Source organism: Camelina sativa, chromosome 4 (assembly GCF_000633955.1).
Source record: "Camelina sativa cultivar DH55 chromosome 4, Cs, whole genome shotgun sequence".
Taxonomy (NCBI): domain Eukaryota; kingdom Viridiplantae; phylum Streptophyta; class Magnoliopsida; order Brassicales; family Brassicaceae; genus Camelina; species Camelina sativa.
In genome coordinates, this window is record NC_025688.1 from 12,456,550 (window position 1) to 12,475,560 (window position 19,011).

General features: G+C 33.8%; 3 protein-coding genes across 5 annotated transcripts; 2 read left to right on the top strand and 1 right to left on the bottom strand.

Annotated features, from left to right (window-relative positions):
- Nucleotides 1,145-8,100, bottom strand: LOC104783785 (replication protein A 70 kDa DNA-binding subunit E-like). The gene is made up of 11 exons (XM_010508895.1): nt 8,083-8,100; nt 7,696-7,941; nt 3,051-3,102; nt 2,873-2,969; nt 2,721-2,791; nt 2,505-2,589; nt 2,280-2,409; nt 2,020-2,213; nt 1,779-1,902; nt 1,463-1,675; nt 1,145-1,384 (listed from the first exon to the last, which is right to left on the bottom strand). Exons 1-11 carry the CDS (start codon nt 8,098-8,100, stop codon nt 1,145-1,147), a joined length of 1,470 nt encoding a protein of 489 aa, XP_010507197.1.
- Nucleotides 11,817-14,680, top strand: LOC104780360 (phosphatidylinositol N-acetylglucosaminyltransferase gpi3 subunit-like). Of its 3 annotated transcripts, none has more exons than XM_010504858.2 (9): nt 11,817-11,922; nt 12,049-12,200; nt 12,677-13,249; nt 13,344-13,498; nt 13,595-13,685; nt 13,772-13,888; nt 13,981-14,084; nt 14,173-14,263; nt 14,339-14,680. In XM_010504858.2, exons 2-9 carry the CDS (start codon nt 12,081-12,083, stop codon nt 14,441-14,443), a joined length of 1,356 nt encoding a protein of 451 aa, XP_010503160.1. In that variant the 5' UTR covers nt 11,817-11,922; nt 12,049-12,080; the 3' UTR covers nt 14,444-14,680. The 3 variants fall into 3 exon arrangements, with proteins under 3 accessions (XP_010503160.1, XP_010503161.1, XP_019100168.1); XM_010504859.2 differs by having other exon boundaries at nt 11,839-11,926; XM_019244623.1 differs by lacking the exon at nt 11,817-11,922 and having other exon boundaries at nt 11,939-12,200.
- Nucleotides 16,908-17,587, top strand: LOC104780362 (transcription factor TCP16-like). Its single transcript, XM_010504860.2, has one exon. It carries the CDS (start codon nt 16,951-16,953, stop codon nt 17,524-17,526), a length of 576 nt encoding a protein of 191 aa, XP_010503162.1. The 5' UTR covers nt 16,908-16,950; the 3' UTR covers nt 17,527-17,587.

The following is a 19,011-nucleotide window of genomic DNA, read 5'->3' on the forward strand; positions in this document are numbered from 1 at the left end:
ACAATCGGATCACACAATTATCAAGAACATTAAAACTTTCCTTTTTACAAATAATTTTGGATCTAACGTATTACGTTTTATAATTTTTTTGTAAGAGTTATGTCATCAAGTTTCTAATCATATAATACCACAAATAGGCATGTCAATTAGGGCTGGTCCGGCCCGGCCCTGAAAAATACCGGGCTCGGGATTAAATATATATGTCCAGAAAAAATCGAGCCTTTCGGATTCAGTCCGTTTGGGCAATAGGGTTTTTCGGGCTTAGCCCGACCGGGCTCGGGCCAGCCCGAAAAACCCTTTAACAAATCTATTTGTACCTTTTTGTTAACATTTTTGTTTGATTGCAATATTTGATTAATAATTTGTTGTAAATAAAGTTGTAAACTCTAATCCTAGTTTTTATATTTACTTAATTACCATACTTAATACTTTTAAATTTTTTATCTATGATGTTTTATATGAATTATATATTGGTTTATTTGGTTAAAGTATCGAAATTTTATTTAGTTTTAAATTTTTTCTATTAAATTAAGTTGGTTGTAGTGAATATGGATGAGTTATTAAATTTTTGATTGATTTGTTTTATTGTACACCTTCAAACACTACTTTTTAAGGTTTATAAGTTTAAATTTTTTATCGTTAAGATAAGCCCGAAAAAGGCCGAAAAGCCCTATAGCCCTGTTAGGGCCTGGTTCGAGCTTTGAAATATAGGCTCAGAAATATTTCGGACCGGGCCGGACCAGGCTCAAACATATGCGGGCTTTACAGGTTTCGGGCCGGGCCAGCCCAATTGACACCCCTAACCACAAATTTGGTCATGGAGGTGTTTTTATTTTTACGGTCGTTCATCGTCTAAAGTTTGTACTGTCAAGACCCATGTTTCAATTTCTATAGTTATTTATGAAATATGAGCTCATATTGATAAAATGAATAAAGGCTTAGTGCATAGACTAATCTAAACAAATGTAGTGTACGTCGACCCAAACCAAAAATACACATATTCTTAATAAGGGAAATGACACTTTTTTTCCATAATTGAAATTTAAATCCAAATTAAGAAAATAAGAATTCAATAACTAAGTACTTAAAAGGGAAGAACATTGCAATTATTAAGAATATGAAATGGCAAGCATAATGGTCGACTTCAATAGACTCCAACACACGCATCAAGAGAGAACTTCTCGAGTCGGTAGACACTATTCTGGATGTTTGACTCCTTCAGTCTCAATGTCCGACATGTTAAGAGAAACACATTTTTTCTTGGAGGAGGAAGATTGATCAGCAAATCAACAATTGCATCTTCCTTTCTCTTCGAAGAAGGAGTAGTGGGAGATGTCTCTAAACCATCTTCAATTTCAGTGCTGTATGTTCCAACAGTATGACCCTATAAGGGAAAGTATAAAATTTAATATTTACATTAAGGCAACCTAAACATAATATTATAATATTCATGTTTTCAAACCTGATCAGTAGACACAATTGTAGAGGGATCAATCATCTGCTCAGAATCCTCTATGTTGTCCACATGGTCTGAATTGCTACCAACTTCAACCAAGGACACTTTGTAAGTATCTTTCCCATCATTAATGTTACCCTTGTCAATGGTGGCAAGAAACTGGTAGGTTTTACCAACCAAGGACTTCAAAGCTTCAGGAATATTGGTTGGGTCTTCAATCTACAAATATTTAATAGACATAAGTGCCGATATTTTATATTTACACGATATTGTAAATATATGAAAAAAGTATATCAAAAACTTTATATGCTTTGTAACAAACCTCATCAAAATTGCCATCCAATATCTCGGAGGCAGTTTTATTCACAAGTTTTTGAGCATTATTATCCCACAACATAACCTTAGTCTTAGCAGTGCTATCCATAACATCAAGAATCAACTTGTACCTTTATTGTTTAAGTAAAACGATGACATTAAGACATGAGCTAATTATTCGTTAACCAAACCATCACAAAACCATCACAAAAGTAAAAATAAATTTCATATAGTCAAAGAATATGTACCTTGGTTGAACTTTCGTTGTGTTGTCATAACATTGATTACAATGGAACAAACGCTTCTTCACCTTGCTTGGAGGATCATTTTCTTTCTTGGGAACCAAGTATACAGGTTTGTCACACTTGATACAGGTGAAGTAATACCAACCGAAATCCATGTCTATGTTGAAAATACTTCCCATGATCTTAAACTTACCCTCCTACATGCAAAATCTATGTAAAAAATATCTATTTTGATTTTTGAAAACTATTTAAAAATAACTCACCATAGTAGATTCCAGCAGCTCGGAAATGGTTCTCCTCTCAAACCGATTGAAATAATCAATCTTCTTATCCGCTTTTGGTTCAGCAGCCTTCGGTTGTATAAAGGAAATAGATATTCCATCCTTTGGCAAACTAAAGTATTATTATGAATCAATATGTTGATAGTTGCTGAAAAAGTACTCCGATTATTACGAATCAATATGTTAATAGCCACAAAAATAACTTACTTTCCCACAAAATCAAGGACACTCGGATAGTCGGAGTTGATCAGCAAAAAAGACATATCATACACATTTGATATGGATCTTTCACCTATAAAATCAATAATCCACAATTTTGATACCAATAGTTTTTATAGGGTTAAATACATAGCAACAGAATTTTATTACCATTAAATTGATTTATCTTCGCTAGTCGAAGTAAACAGGTAACGATGTTGTTGCCTGCGTTCTCACCAGCAGCCCACATTTTATCAGCAAAGCTATCCCATAATGTACAGGTCACACGATTATCACTGCGGAATTAAACCAAAATATAGTAATATACTTCTTCATATATCAATATATATATAATGTTATAAATAATTTACCCTTACCTTATGTCCCGTAGCTCCTCCTCCAATCTCTTAGAAACCTTCCCATTATTATCACTTGTTTTCATTGTACCAATGTTAACGACTTGGCCAACCACATCTACAGGGTTTAAATAATTAAAATGATATAGTGATATTTTTTCTTTAGAATTATTTACAAAGGGGTGAGAAACACACATACCGATTAATATGTGTTCATTGAGACCATCTTCAGCAGTTATGCTTTCAAAACTCTGCAGGTCCAAACACCAATTAGTAGAGAGGGAAGGAGATCAGCTTATGACTGAGGTGTTAGTAAAGGACATCTTGAAAGGATGTTTTGTTGCCCTATACTTTCCCATAGATTTAGTCAGCTGAAAATTCTCCACAAACCTCCACTCTCCAGCAATTATCATTCTGTGGAACTTGTTAACATAATTTTTTTTAACAGTGGCATGGATTAGAGTTCCCTATAGTCAGAAATCATTTATTATTAGTCACGTAATAATTTATGGGTTTAACAAAATAAGTAGATAGAGATAATAAAAACTCACCTCAACATTTGCTAAGATCATTTCTAAGGTCTCTCCAGTGTAAATCGTATATTATCTCCACGAATGAACGATCCGCACTTGCATCTTCCAACTCTTCTTGAAAGGTTTGATGTTAGCAAAACTCGTGATTCCATTACTTGTAGCCATTTTCTATATGAAGTGGTGATTGTTGATATTGTTTAACGATGCATTGTATTCGCCGAGTCTTATATTTATAGTTGAACACGTACCACTTAATTTGCGAGTAAATGAGTCAAAAGTAATGGTAAGTAGGAGTTGTTTGGTGTAATATTTTATTGTTTGTTTAGGAAACATTGCAACCGATAATTTTGCAAAATTATTAAGTTTACATATTTATAATTGCCTTAATTTGTGTGAGTGGGAGACAATTATAGTTTCCCTTTTCTATCAATATTGATATACATAATTTTGCTAAGTTGTTTATTTTATGTATTTACATATTAATTTTCTGCTTAATTTTCGTGATATGGAAACATCAGTATAAATTTGTTTTCCATTATTATTGTTATTCATTTTTTTTTACGGAATACAATATCTTAGCAATAATAGTAGTGTAGTTAATATTTCTTATTTAGAGTTTTTTTAAGGAATACAATATCTTAGCAATTATATTAATAGTAAATATTTCTTATTTATAGAATTATGTTGTATTTGGAAAGAATTCGATAATGGCTACTGTATTTATTAGGCCTCGAGTTAATGACTTATTGGATATTATTCGTTTGGGCCAGACGTGTAAACCACTAATTGAAATGCCGAGCTTGTATTATAAAAAGACTTTGTTTGTTTATATTATTAATTAATCTGAATCGGAATACATTATACATAACCCGAATTAATTAAGCCCGGGGTGACAGAAGGATCCGCGAGTTTTGACGTTGAAAATTACTTCAATGTCTTTCTTATCTTGTATGCTTTATTATTTATACAGGGGCAAAATATGTCTTATAATTTTAATGTTTCATTTTTGCCTTGAAAAAGTGCTTCCCTTTTAATAGTATAGATGATCAAAACCTAAATTTTTTATATTAAAAATTTATCAAATGGATCAAAAGAAAAACAAATTACAATATTAATATACAAAATAGGCAGTCGAAACAACATTTACCAACATTTACAAGTGAGAATATGTTATGTACCTAAGACATTCTTCATCTAACTCTTTCTAATAAATAACTATATTTCATATGTTCACTCCTATATATGCTCCAAAATTTCGACTCAACTTATTTATTTCAAAACCTACAAATGTCACATAAAGAAAAAAGTTAAATATTACAAAATTTAGAAAATTATGTGAGAGGTAAAGTATAATGTTTGATGAAGAATTTGTTTGTAGTAGATAAATTTGGTCAAACATCATGGGAGCTATTTATAGATAAATTTGTAGTAGTATGAGAGGTTTTTCAGTTTTTTTTTGGTCAAACATCATTGGAGTTATGGTTACATTTCAAAGAATAAATATACCATAGGTTTTGTCTGTGTTTTTTTTTTCTTTTTGTAAACCACTAATTGTATTACAATTAATACATTAAAGTGTATTCATATGATGAAAGATTTGTTTTTATTTTTTTTCAAACATCATGGGAGTTACATTTTAAAGAATTAATATGCAATAAATTGTGTTAATGATTACTATTAAAGAAATATAAAATATCATATTGTTTTATATCTTGAAATTATTTTAGAATAAATTGATTTGATCTTTTGGCACAAAAACTGTGAAACAAATATTATACTTTTTTGTCAACATTAGTAAATAATTTAATAATCATCACATTATATTTTTCCAAAATTATGATATGAATATTTAAATATTTCATTATCGAAAATTTATTTTGTCCAAATTTATGATATTAATATTTAATTATTTCTTATTTGCAAAAATAAAATGTTATAGTAATTATATAAAATATTGATAAATGATACGTATGCAAAATTATAATGTTATGTTAATTATATAATATATTGATAAATGATATTTATATATAATTACTAAAAGGATATTGCATAAATGTCAATATATTTTTTAGTACAGAAATATCATTTAAATTTTATGAATATGAAAATAATGTATGTACTTTTGAAAAAAATAAATTTAAAAAATTTAATAATTGAGAAGTGAGGACAAGTGTCGAAAATATACGCTGCTAAATGTCGTCATGTTATGCAAAGTTAAGTGGAAACCTTTTCATATTATATAAGATAATATATATACGTTTATTTACTAAATACCAATATCGATCTTAATATCCTCAATCATGGGATACTATTATAACTGATGTAGCACGTTAATCTTATATTTTACAGCTCCTGGAACAGAAAATGCCAAAAAAAAACAGAAAAGATAAAAAGGTGGAAGTTCATAACCATGATGTTTAGGGAGCCCGAGGTATTGTTGTTGATAAGGTTGATGTCAAAACAAGTAAGATGAATGAGCATGAGGAAAATCTTGCTAGATGCTCATGTGAAGGTCAAATACCCGAAAGTTGATTGTGTTTGATCTAAATGGAATGCTTGCTGATATCGTTCATAAAATGGAATTTAACTGTAATTATGACGCACAATATGCAAATTTGTGAAGTAACTAACAGAAAAGGTAAGAAAATATCAATTTATATGTGGCAACTTATATGTTCTCTAAAGTAATTTATTTGTTTTTCTATAGTTGTCAGCAGACCTTTTCTTGATAGTTTTCTCGAGTTTTGCTTTGAGAGATTTATTGTTGGGATTTGGTCATCCAGGGAATATTAAGTTTCAATACTCAATTTCATTGCTTTTCTTCTCATGTCGTTTGTGAATGATCTATTAAGTTTAATCCATGATTTTATCAAAAACATTTGTTTTAATCCATCTTTTACTTTTTCTTTTACCAAATTATTAGTCGAGGAGATGGCCGAACAACTCATATGATATCATAAGTCTATGACCAGACTGTTCTGTTTTATAAGTACCTCTATAACTTCTATGACAATGTTCTTGATAATATGAGATATGCGGTTTACTTTGATATTATAGAAATATACAAGTTACAATATGTATGAGCTATGGAAATTGTATATCTTCATATACACAGGATAAGGCAAAATGCACTACAACGAAAGAGCACACTCTCGAGGATAAAGATAGAAACCTCTCATCCTTAAGAATTTAAGAAAAGTTACGAAATGTCTTAGTTGTGACAAACAAAACTAGTACGATGAGAAAAACACTTTGCTAGCTAATGATTCACCCTACATGGGACTTCTATTCAAAAGTGGTCGAGGCACATCATTACCGAGTCCGTTTCACTCTTTAATTTCTCCTTGTCGAAATTTATTTTGTCACTACCAATTTCATTTGATTCGTGACTATGGTTGATGTTACATGACAAAGAGTTTGGTCTTTAGGTGTTTTGGTTTTATTTAATTAGTATTGGGAGTTTTCCTTTAATTATTAGGTTTGGTTGTTTGCTTTTCATGTTTAGGTTTTCAGTATAAATAAAGGTCTTTATGCTAATGAGATTTTTCTGTACAAATATAGGTCTTTATGCTAATGAGATCAAGCCCCAAGAATTAACCTTAATCTCTAAGAGAGAATTAGGGTTAAAAGGGAGTTAAAACTTTTCATATCTCTTAATCTCAAGCAAAGAAAGTCCATAACAGTTTGGTATTACACTACAAGAAAACATGGAATTACCGACTACAAAAACAGTCACTATACAGTCCGCAAGCTACTTAGTAACGACTGATTGGCGACTGACATACGTAGTCGCTAAACAGAGCGTCGCTAAATAGTCGACACGGAGATACTAATTGGCGACTGATAATTTTGGTCGTTCTTCCCTCGCCAAACAGTCACTAAAGTTACGACTGAATTGCAACGCTTTAGCGACTGATCTGGTTACTCATTTGCGACTGTTTTGGTTACTGATTTGTGTACGTTTCGGTGACTGTTTTACGACTGTTTAATTATCATGTTTTTAAAACAATCTGGTAAAACTGAATTATTTGATTTTGTAATACCAAAACTGATTATGAAAACTATAACTAAAACATAACAAACATGAAATTAAACAAAGACATAAGTTTCAACATACATCCAACATAAGTTCCAGAAAACATCCAAACAACCATTCCAAGAGTACAAGTACAACCATTACAAAACTTTTTATGGTCATGAGGGAAGGAGGGATAGGGAAGGAACCTAACTTTGAACATCAGCAGGGTCGGGGTCATTGGTTTAAGACTCGAGGAAGGCGACATTGTTTGGGTTAGTCTTGAGGAAGCTCACCAAGCGTGTGATCTCTGCTTGTTGCTCAGAAGCAACCCGTAAAGCTTCAGCTACAACCCGTGAAGCCTCTGCGTCACGCTCTGCTTGTAGAGCTGCTTGTTGCTCTATTTTGCGGTTAGCTTCTTTAAGCTGTTGTTGCAGGCTTGTGAAAGAAGAAGAGCTTCCAGGGAACTTCCGCTTCCCATTGATGTAACTCCCTAGGCTTCCAACTCCAAAATATGTTCCTCTATCGCTTATGAAAGTAGACTGCATAAACAAAACAGAGAGAAAAAGTTAACATAATTACTTAACAATGAAAAACTTAATAGCTTATTAGAAAGAGGCAAATTACCTGAAGAATGAGCTCATCATCCTCCTCGTGAGATAGCTCTGATCGACGTGAAGTACCATGAGAAGACTCGTCATTATCCAGAGTAGCCAACTTAGCTTCCCTTTTTTTCTTGTATGCCTCATGAATTGCTTGCGCTTTCTTATCCACAAAAGTACCATCTTTTTTGGTATGAGTCCTGAGGAAAACTTCAGGAATAGTTGGCGGTCTTCCTAATTCCACTTCCTGAAATGTTAGACAATGAAAAGGTTAGGAACCATCTGATGTAACTTATTAAATAATGAAATGGTTAAGAACCATCTGATGTAACTTATTAAACAATGAAAAGGTTATGATGTAACTCACCATCTCTTGTTCGATTTGTAAGTAAGACTTTGGCCCTGATACATGCTTGTGAGGGCCAAGACCATTACGGTCAGACATTCGAGCTGCTGAAGTGGTTGCACTCTTTGCCATGGCTTCTTCTGTGTTCCAATAGTCACACATTTCTTTCCAAATAGTTTTCTCAATCCAAGTCGGTTTCAGTTGATCTCGCTGAGCTGCTGCCTTGGAAACCATGTCTTTCATACGGTTTTGACAAATGGTGTAGAAATTTTCTTGAACCACACTGGTTAGTGAGAGATCCCAAGTGTGTGTTTTCTACAAAAGAAGACTACTGTTAGTGATAAAAAAACCAAAAAAAAAACTATAAATACATAAATCAAATTGAAAGGAGTAGAAGGTTACTGTGAATTCCAAGAAGTATCTTTCTCTTCTTTCATTAGAAACACAACCCCAACTGTAATATGGCCCATCAAACTTGTTTGTAAACACTTTTGTAATCTTTCGGGTAAGTTTTGACTTGTCCTTACCAAACCTTCAAACACAAACAAATCGAAAGTAAAATTCTAATCAAACACAAACAAACCTTCAAACATAAACAAATCGAAAGTACAAAGTTCTTAAAATTCTAATCAAATACAAACACAAGTGTTCCAAACACAAACAAACCTAAAAATTCTAATCAATCCAATAAAAATTTTAATCAATCTAATCAACTAAAAATTATAATCCTACCAAGTGGTTCCACGCTCTAATGTGGGAGAGAGGATAGTGGTATACAACTCATGGCATGGCTGGACAAGCATATCATGTAAAGAAGCGAGTACATCAGCTGGGAGATTTGATTGCCTTAAACCGTCATCCTCAGAATCAGCTTCGTCTTCTTCTTCCTCATGTGAGTCTTGCGCTTGAGAACTGTGATGTTATGCAGAGGCTGCTCGAGGTTAAGAAGAGGGTGGACGATGATTTGAGACGTGAGGAGAATGTTGAGGTAGAGGAGACTTTCGAGGATGATTCGTGACTGAAGGTTGAGGAGACTCTCGAAGTTGACTCGAGAATTCTGGTGGATTCGTCGCAGAGACGTGAGGTTGAGGAAAAGGACGCCTAATTGGAGCTTCGCTGGAAGGGGATGCTCCAGGAAAGCTCCTCGAGTTCTGGAACAGATTTGTCGGAGGTGGATAGTCTTTGTAAGTAGGTGTAGGTCTCGCTGGAGGCTGGAGGATTGGAACAGGAAATCCCTGAGAATCAGTGTCTTGGTCTCGCAGGTTCGCTAGCGTGAAGGCATACTGGCTGGAAAGATTGGCGGGTCTTCGATTCGCCGTTTGTGAGGTTCCAAAGGTTCGATTTGAGGGGTTTCTTCTTCCTCCTCCTCTTTTCTTTACTCCAGCCATCAAAATCGAGAGATACAAGGCGGTTTCTCGATTGAGAGGAATTTAGATCTAGGGTTTTGAGGCTTCGTCTGAAATAATTCGCCGTTTCGTCTCAAAGAAGAAACAACAATTGAGAAAAGAAATGAGGGATTAGGGTTTGTTCGGGGAAGAAAACGACTATGAATTGGGCTTTCGCCGTTTTGTTACTGTCCAAATTTTGTGAAGGCCGAAATTAAATAAAGCAGTCGCTAAATAGTAGCTCTTCAGTCGCAATTTTTAGCGATTATCAAATTGGTCTCCAAATTAGTCGCAAATTGGCGACTACACTGCGACATTATGCATCAGTCTCGAATTAGCGTCTACTAGGCGACTGTTTTATTGTAGTAGCCATTTAGTAGCAAAACAATTGCAATTCAGTCGCTAAATTTAGCGATTGTGTTTTAAGTCGCAACTTGTAGTCGACAATTCCATGTTTTCTTGTATAATTAGAACCGTTAGGTTTTGATAAGATGATAGCATGAGTGTAAAGAACTACAAACCCTTGATTTTTGATTTGTTTCTCACTCATAAACTCTCTAAAAGAGTAAGATACATATTTCTCTTCCATGTCTACATTATAAATGTTTTGATGGATCTCTAATTAGATATACTTTAGATTGAATCACAACATAGGTAAGTTAGATATCAAATCTTAGTTTTTTTAATATATGTTTTTGACAACAAATCTTAGTTAGATATCAAATCTTAGTTTTTTTAAATCTTGATTGGTAAATAATTTTTAAATATTGATTTTGAATTTTAGTCCATAATTATTTAGAGAACAAGTGAGTTGTTTCTTTTACAAACTAATAATATTAATTTAAATATACTAGTTTTTTTAATTACAATTATATTTAATAAGAAACTAACTAGGTACGGACCCGCACGTATGTGCGTGATTGATTTCAAAAACTATGTTTACTATAAGGTTTGTAATATATTATGTACACATAGAGTTACATTTATAGATATAATTATTTGTTAAATCATTTACAGTTCAAACTTATATTAGTTTGGTTTCATTTAGTTTGTGATTTTTGAAATAATAAAGGTTTCAACATAAAATTAAGATTAACAAAACAACATACCCGAAAATCTAACGTTTACCGAATTAGTGATTAATCAGAATTGTATAAAACTTGTAAATTATGAAACGGATAAAACCATCAAAAAGATTAAAATTTCTCGAAACGAATGACCTAAATTGTTAAGCGGATCAAACCCGTCCCGGTAGCCATACTCCATAAGGGGTATAATATTTTTTTTTATCTATAAAAACCCATCCTTCGAAATCTTTAAGAAATAATATTAAAATATATATCAGATTTTATATTTTTTTAATATGTTAATTTTGAAATTAAGGAATCTTTAATATACTTTAGTCTTATATATCAAAAAATTTCTATATGAAAGACTGAAAATTAGGATTTACATGAGTTTAAATATTTTATAGTTTAAAATAAATTTAAGATGCCATCAAATTGTCTTTTAAAGATTTTCTAATATCTATTGTTCAAAATTAATTTCAATTTTTTTTTGGTCAAAATATTTTAAACAATAAGAAGTAATATTATATATATTTTTGAAAATATGATTTAAATAATTATTTTTTAAATCCCCTCTTATAATTTTTTATTATATTATAATACATAGGTTTTGAAAATAATTTCGAAAACATGTAGGGGATAATATTTATTAACATTTGAATAATATTTACCAATTTTAGCATTTATAGGAACAAAATTTTTTGTATATAAATAAATTGAATAGCAATGATAGTTTTATGTAATATTATAGAATATTAAGGGCAAATAATAAATTGAGCACAAAGCTCTCTGGCGACGAGACATTAGCATTCTTCAAAAATGCTTCTCTTTTAATATATATGGGATATGTTCATCTTTCTAATGCTATTTTGTTGTAGTTTTTATTAGATTAAATTTAAAAATTTAATTCCAGATTAATATTATCCACTTAGACTTTTATATCTTCATGGGCCTCAGCTTCTTCTCTTAGGCTTTTCCAAAACACGAAGCCCACCTTCCCTCTCCAAATGATTCTAAGCGAACCAAGATTAGGAATAAACCCAAGATCAACATCACTGGTGGTCCGATCAGTTTCGATCGCTTTGTGTTCGTCAGCCACTTTGCTCCGCCGCGATTCTTTCCCGTGGGTCGTCTCTCTCTCTCTCCCTCTTCTTTTTCATTTTCACTCCTCCATTTTTGAGATGTAATAATGTGTGACGTTCTCCGTTAAGAGTATCTAATTTTCTAATTTTGGTTGCTTTGTTGTTAGAACTAATCCGGCGGTTTGAGTTTTTTTAATCTATGGCGGAACCACCAAAGCTTAGGGTTTTAATGGTCTCTGATTTCTTCTTCCCAAACTTTGGTGGTGTCGAGAATCATATCTATTATCTCTCTCAATGCTTGTTAAAGCTCGGTCACAAGGTCAGTGTCTTCTTAATCAATCAAAGTTCATACCTTTTTTACGTTTTTTAGCTATAGGGAAATCGAATTCTCATAAACCTGTATGCTGGTTTAGGATGTGATTAAAATTCAAGTTTCAGGCTTTATCATAATATCATCACTAGCTGTAATCAAGTAATGTAGCATATAATGTGATAGAGCTTCCAAATTTGCATTCTTCTCTTGTTTGGTGCTTTTAGTTTCTTTTATAGCGTCTGCCACAAGGTCAGTGTGAGATCATTAAGTTCAGGTCTTTTTGCGTTTTAAGTTATGGCAGAATCAAATTCTCGAAGCCCTTCTATGCTAGTTTAGGGTGTGACTAGAATTCAAGTTTCAGGCTTTATAATCAGTATCTGTAACCAAGTAATGTAGAATAGTGTGATAGGAGCTTGGGCCAAAGTTTCGTTATTCTCTCTTCTTTGGGGAATTGGTTTGAGGTATTGGTGCCTTTGTTGCAGGTGGTGGTTATGACACATGCTTATGGGAACCGTACTGGAGTTCGATATATGACTGGTGGACTCAAAGTATATTATGTACCTTGGAGACCTTTTGTTATGCAGACCACATTTCCAACAGTTTACGGAACACTTCCCATTGTAAGAACCATACTTAGACGCGAGAAAATCACGGTAGTTCATGGACATCAAGCTTTCTCTACGCTTTGTCATGAAGCTTTAATGCATGCCAGGACGATGGGCTATAAAGTTGTGTTTACAGATCATTCCTTGTATGGGTTTTCTGATGTTGGGAGTATCCACATGAACAAGGTTTTACAGTTCAGTTTAGCAGATATAGACCAGGCGATTTGTGTTTCACACACGAGCAAGGAGAATACGGTTCTAAGGTCTGGATTGTCCCCAGCAAAGGTTTTTATGATACCAAATGCTGTTGATACTGCTATGTTCAAGCCTGCTTCTGTTCGTCCCAGTACTGATATCATCACTATAGTTGTCATAAGTAGATTAGTTTATCGTAAAGGTGCGGATTTGCTTGTTGAAGTTATTCCAGAAGTATGCCGTTTATACCCCAATGTGAGTTTGAACCCCTAGCTCACATAAGTAACCAATCATACCGCCATAGCTCTTTTAGTATCCGCATTTACTTATTTTATTTTGTTTTTGAAAGGTTCGTTTTGTAGTTGGAGGGGACGGACCAAAACATGTGCGTTTAGAGGAAATGAGAGAGAAGCATTCTCTCCAAGATAGAGTTGAAATGCTGGGTGCAGTGCCACATTCTCGTGTGCGCTCTGTTTTGGTAACCGGTCATATTTTCCTGAACAGGTGTGCTGATTCTTACACTTTTTAATGTTTAAAATTCACAAAACTCGACATTAGTTTTTTTCAGTTACTGCTACTACAGTCTTGATCCTCTGACAGTTCTTTAACAGAAGCCTTCTGCATAGCTATATTGGAGGCAGCTAGTTGCGGATTATTAACTGTCAGCACTCGTGTTGGAGGTGTCCCAGAGGCGTGTAACATTTCCTAGAATACCTTCGTTGCCTTTTGGATTCATCCTCATTGTTGATAAAATCAAGTTTTCTTCACAATTTGCAGGTCCTACCAGATGACATGGTTGTACTTGCTGAACCAGATCCGGATGATATGGTACGAGCAATTGAGAAGGCAATATCAATCCTCCCAAGTATTAACCCCGAGGAGATGCACAATCGAGTGAGTTCTGCTTCAGATCAAAGACTCAGTCTATTTATTAAAGTTTAGAGTCTCTTCTAAGCCTAATTTTTATTTTTGCTTGTTGCTACTAGATGAAGAAGCTCTACAGTTGGCAAGATGTTGCCAAAAGAACCGAGATTGTGTATGACCGTGCCTTGAAATGTTCAAATAGGAATCTTCTGGAACGTCTATCTCGGTACAATATATTCTTACTCATATAGATTAATGTAAACCCCATCTCCCTCCATTTTCTTTGTTATTGATGAATATGTGATCTTTTGTAGGTTCCTCTCGTGTGGAGCTTGGGCAGGGAAGCTATTTTGTATGGTTATGATCCTCGATTACTTGCTTTGGCGGTTACTTCAGTTACTGCAGGTGATCCCTCGATTATTCATATTCTCTAGTCTTGTGTTTACAAAATGTAATTGATGTCTCCAAATTTTGCCTCAGCCTGATGAAGATATTGAGGAGTCTCCCGATATCCGTCTTTGCCATCACCGAGGCATCGAAGTATCTGATGGTCTCAAGGAAGAAGATAAAGTGAGAAATGAGTGAGTCGAGTTTCATCTCCGTCAATTTTGGCATTTTGTTGCCTGAAATTAGAAGTGAGCCCTAGATTCATTGTTTCTTAGGACATAAGTAACTCCGTAAACCAATTTATACAGTGTTCATATTTTCAGTACAAGTTCTGTCTTTTGCCAAACCGAAAATAACCATGGAAAAGGTAAAGACGATGATGTAGCAGTGAGTCCATCCATATACTCGTCAGGAAAGAAAATTGATTTTGGATTACTTTGAGCATTCTAACATTACTATATATGATAAAATAACCATCATAATTTCATTATTTATAAATCATAATATTTTGTTATATGCTATACTATGCATATATAATGCATATTCTCAAATCAGATGTAGAAGAATATGGGGTATGCTTTCATTCACCAAGGCAATACAATCATATTTATACATATAAAGAAAGACGGAAAAACCTATGTCTATAACGACATGATACATACGACCCCATTAATATAAGATATGGTCTAATACTCTCCTTCTAGTTAGAGAATGAAGATTAATGAGCTCAACTTGGAAACTAAGCGATCAAAGTGTGATCACGAGTCACCTTGGTTAACAAATCTCCTAGTTGATCCACAGTTCATTCACCAAAACAATACACATATAAGAGACACGGCTGAACCTACTTTTATGACGCATGATATACATGAAGATTTACTAGATGTACTCCAAATTAGGTAATATTACCAGAATTGATAAATATTTTATTTTATTATTAGAATATTTCAGATATTTTCAAAATACTTAGTGTGCCCTTGTTTTATATTACAGAAAAAAACGTAATTACAAAAATGTTATTGCCATTTCAAACGTCACGTCAGAAATCGCTGACGTGTATTAAATAACTCAGCTATATCGCGTCACACAGGTAATGACGGCTGAGTTACAATATGTTGTGGCTGATTTATGGAAAAACATTTGAGTAAGAGCGGACGGCTGACTTAGAGCATAACTCAGCCAAGCGTTACGGCTGACTTAAAGAAATCTGGCTGAATTATGCTATAACTCAGCCGTCCTTACGGCTGAGTTTTCACCTGATGGTTGAGTTGTTAAAATTTTGGCTGAGTTATCACTACGACATGGCTAAAATAACATTTTCCGGCTGGCTGAGTTATGAACAACGTCTGACTTATGAGATGTTGTTACGGCTGAGTTATGGTTAAACACTATAACTCAGCCGTCATAAGCTGACTTATTGGATAACTCGACCATTTTACGGCTGACATAGTAGCGAAAGATTAATTACTAGAATATTATTCAGTTACGACTGACTTATTAAACGACACAGCTGAGTTATGACATTAAGTGGCTGAATTTGACAGCCATTTTTTTTTTTGCTTTTTAATTACTGTAATAGTATTCATGTTTTGGCTGAGTTATACTTTGTTTGATGGCTGATTTAATTAGGCTGATTTACATGTTCGTTTGGTGGCTGACTTGCCACTTCAGACGCATCATCCATGCCATCATTCCATGTCATCATCTTCTCCGGAAATACGAAACGTCGTTCCTTCGATTCTTGTTCTTCAACTGGTTCAAAAGTGAAAGATTTACATGTTTTCTAGCTTCTTTTTCACCTTGTTCTTTCCCTTCCTTCGATTTTTGATTTTCAACTGGTTCAAAAGTGAAAGATTTACATGTTTTCTACCTTATTTTTCATTATAACTCAGCCGTCATATGAATCTACGAACCTTTCGTTTTCCTTTAAGTATTATAACTCAGCCGTGAAGTAATATAAATCAGACGTTCAATGTCAATAATGACGTGGAATCGTTTGCTGACGTATATTTTTTTATTATTTTTAATCAAAAAACCAAAGGATAAATTGTAATTACACCCAAATCACTAAACATATGAGCAATTTTTAAAAAAAATTTAGATATAAAAAATAAACCAAGTTTTGGACTTTGGAGTATATCTGAGTACTTTTATGCGCCCACTAATATAAGAAATAACCCAATATCAAACGTTATTTGTTCTTCTTTTCTGCCCTTTGTTCATTATTTTTTTATATTTGATCAATTTATATTTCCTATATAACAACAAATAACTGCAAATGGTAATACAGACTATATAGAGAAGTAAATTTGGAGATATCATCCATTTATATAAAAAGTCATAAAATAATTAAGATTTAGTATGTAAACAAAATAAAAAAAGATAAGATGCATGAATATTGTGTGATACATACATGTATTATATTAGCTGTCTTTGGTCTGTAACAATATTAGATAATAATTTCCTCAAAATTGACATTAGTAAGTGGACCTATATTTAAATTTTCCTATATAAGTTTAAAGCTATAAAACTATTTTTTTATTTAATACCATATACAGTTTAATATATATTATTTTATTTTTATGAGTCAGTTACACCTTTATATTGTATTGGTCTTATGTAAATCATCAATATAAAACAATGTACAAGAAATGTAGTTTACCACTTACACTTACACTTAAAAAAGGAAAAAACTGAGCCAAAAAATGGTTTTGAGAAACAACAAAAATAACATTGGGGGAAAGGCGAGGAAGACTCCAACTTCATCCAGGGGTCGTAACCGTCGCATCCGGCTTCCGGTGAGCTGTGCTTCTCAAGTTTTTAAGCTGACACAAGAGCTAGGCTTCAAGACTGACGGCGAAACTGTAGGTTGGCTCCTCCGTATTGCCGAGCCAACAATCTTGGCTGCCACGGGCCATGGTGTCAACACCACCTCAGATGACACCTCGAGTGATTGTATCCACCCATATATCAATATTCATAATACAAGTAATATGAATCAATTAAGTTTTGGTAACAATTGTACTATCGATAACTCTGTCCATTATGCGGACACAAGTGCTGTTGTAAGCCAAGCCCATCAACGAGAGAATATTACTGGTCATCATGGACTAGTATCTCCAGCCGCTACGATGAGTACTGATTATGGTTCAACTAGTTTTCCGGAGAACTCAATGCCTCAGCAGCAGCCGCAACCACTGGATGATGAGTTTGATGAGGAGGAGGAGATGGGGACGGCTGCACAAACTTATGTCAACCCCGAGAATACTATTTGGCGTTAGAGATTGTGTCTATGTCTATGTTCAACTTGATTTGGTTTTACTTTGGTTGCTATTTGCGTATGGTTTTCTTCATGTTTCTCAAGTTTAAGATGAATAATTGTTAACTAAATGTAATTTCTTTTGGGTTTAGTTCAATTTCAAAATTTCATCTCTAGTCCATTTATTTGGAAGAGGAAACGGTAAGAGTTAATTAAGCTGAAATTTAACCAAGTAAGAGTACAAGAAAACATGGATTTGCCGACTACAAAAACAGTCACTAAACAGTCGCAAACTACTTAGTTACGACTGATTGGCGACTGAAATACGTAGTCGCTAAACAGTGCCTCGCTAAAATAATCAGTCGCCAAACAGTCGAGACGGAGCTACTAATTAGCGACTGATAATTGTGGTCGTTCTTCCCTCGCCAAACAGTCGCTAAAGTTGCGACTGAATTTGCAACGCTTTAGCGACTGATCTGGTTACTCATTTGCGACATTTTTGGTTGATGTTTTGTAGCCCTGGGCATTCGGTTATTTCGGGTTATTCGGTTTTTCAAAATTTCGGTTTTCTATAAATTCTGCCGAATTGAACCGAATAAAAATTCGGTTCGGATTATTCGATAATCGGATTATTCGGGTCGGTTATTAAATTTAAAATCAATTCTGAAATAAACCGAATTCTTTTCTAATTCGGTTTATTCGAACCGAATTAGAACAATTTATGATAATGGACCTTCGAAAATTACATTTACAACCCAATAAATCATGGGCCCTATACAATACACGAGCCCAAATTAGATAACAAAAAAAAACAAGTCTATCAATAATTAGGGTTCATGGACTCCACGCTGCTGCTCTCTTCCAAAGCCGCCGGATCTGCGACGGTAGCATTGATGATGGCATCCGATAGTAAGATCTCCCAGTGAAGAAATATGCCCTGTCGAGATCACCTACAATTATCAAAACAAACAACATGCAATCCTTCATCTAAAACTTGAAAAATAGGAATTCAACAACAAACAAAAAATGAAAATCGAGTAGATCTGAGGACTTACCAATCGTGAGTTTGGTGATGAGGAAACTACTAACAGAGAATCCAGCGATAGACGATCAAGAAACTTCGAATCTTAACCACAGATTCGGAGGGAATGGATTTTTTATGACTATGGATTAGGGTGACAAGGCCAACAACGTTTCAACCCTCTCTTGAGGATGAGTGAAAAATAATATCGCGACGGAGGAAAAGAAGATACATAAAAAAGGTGGGGAAGATGAAGCTAAGAACATAGGAGAATGAGAAAAGGGAACATAGAAGGAGGAGAAAAAAAAAGAGATTAGAAAAGCTTAGAACTAGGGTTTTTTCATTTTATATGGTGCGCCTATTAACGAAGAAGAAATGGGTTTTCGTGTTTTGTTACGGCCCAAATTTTGTTAAGGCCCAAATTAATTAAAGCAGCTGCTAAATAGTAGTTTTTTAGTCGCAATTTTTAGCGACTGTCAAATTGGT

Excerpts from the sequence above, each read along its gene's own strand:
- LOC104783785 (XM_010508895.1), bottom strand. Across the intron at positions 3,103-7,695 it reads AAGCAGAGATCACACGCTTG|AGTTTTGAAAGCATAACTGC; the intron begins GTGAGCTTCCTC and ends TTGGACCTGCAG. Across the intron at positions 1,903-2,019 it reads ACAACGAAAGTTCAACCAAG|GTACAAGTTGATTCTTGATG; the intron begins GTACATATTCTT and ends TAAACAATAAAG.
- LOC104780360 (XM_010504858.2), top strand. The coding sequence starts at position 12,081 with ATGGCGGAACCACCAAAGCTTAGGGTTTTAATGGTCTCTGATTTCTTC. Across the intron at positions 14,085-14,172 it reads CTTCTGGAACGTCTATCTCG|GTTCCTCTCGTGTGGAGCTT; the intron begins GTACAATATATT and ends GATCTTTTGTAG. Across the intron at positions 14,264-14,338 it reads GGTTACTTCAGTTACTGCAG|CCTGATGAAGATATTGAGGA; the intron begins GTGATCCCTCGA and ends ATTTTGCCTCAG.
- LOC104780362 (XM_010504860.2), top strand. The coding sequence starts at position 16,951 with ATGGTTTTGAGAAACAACAAAAATAACATTGGGGGAAAGGCGAGGAAG.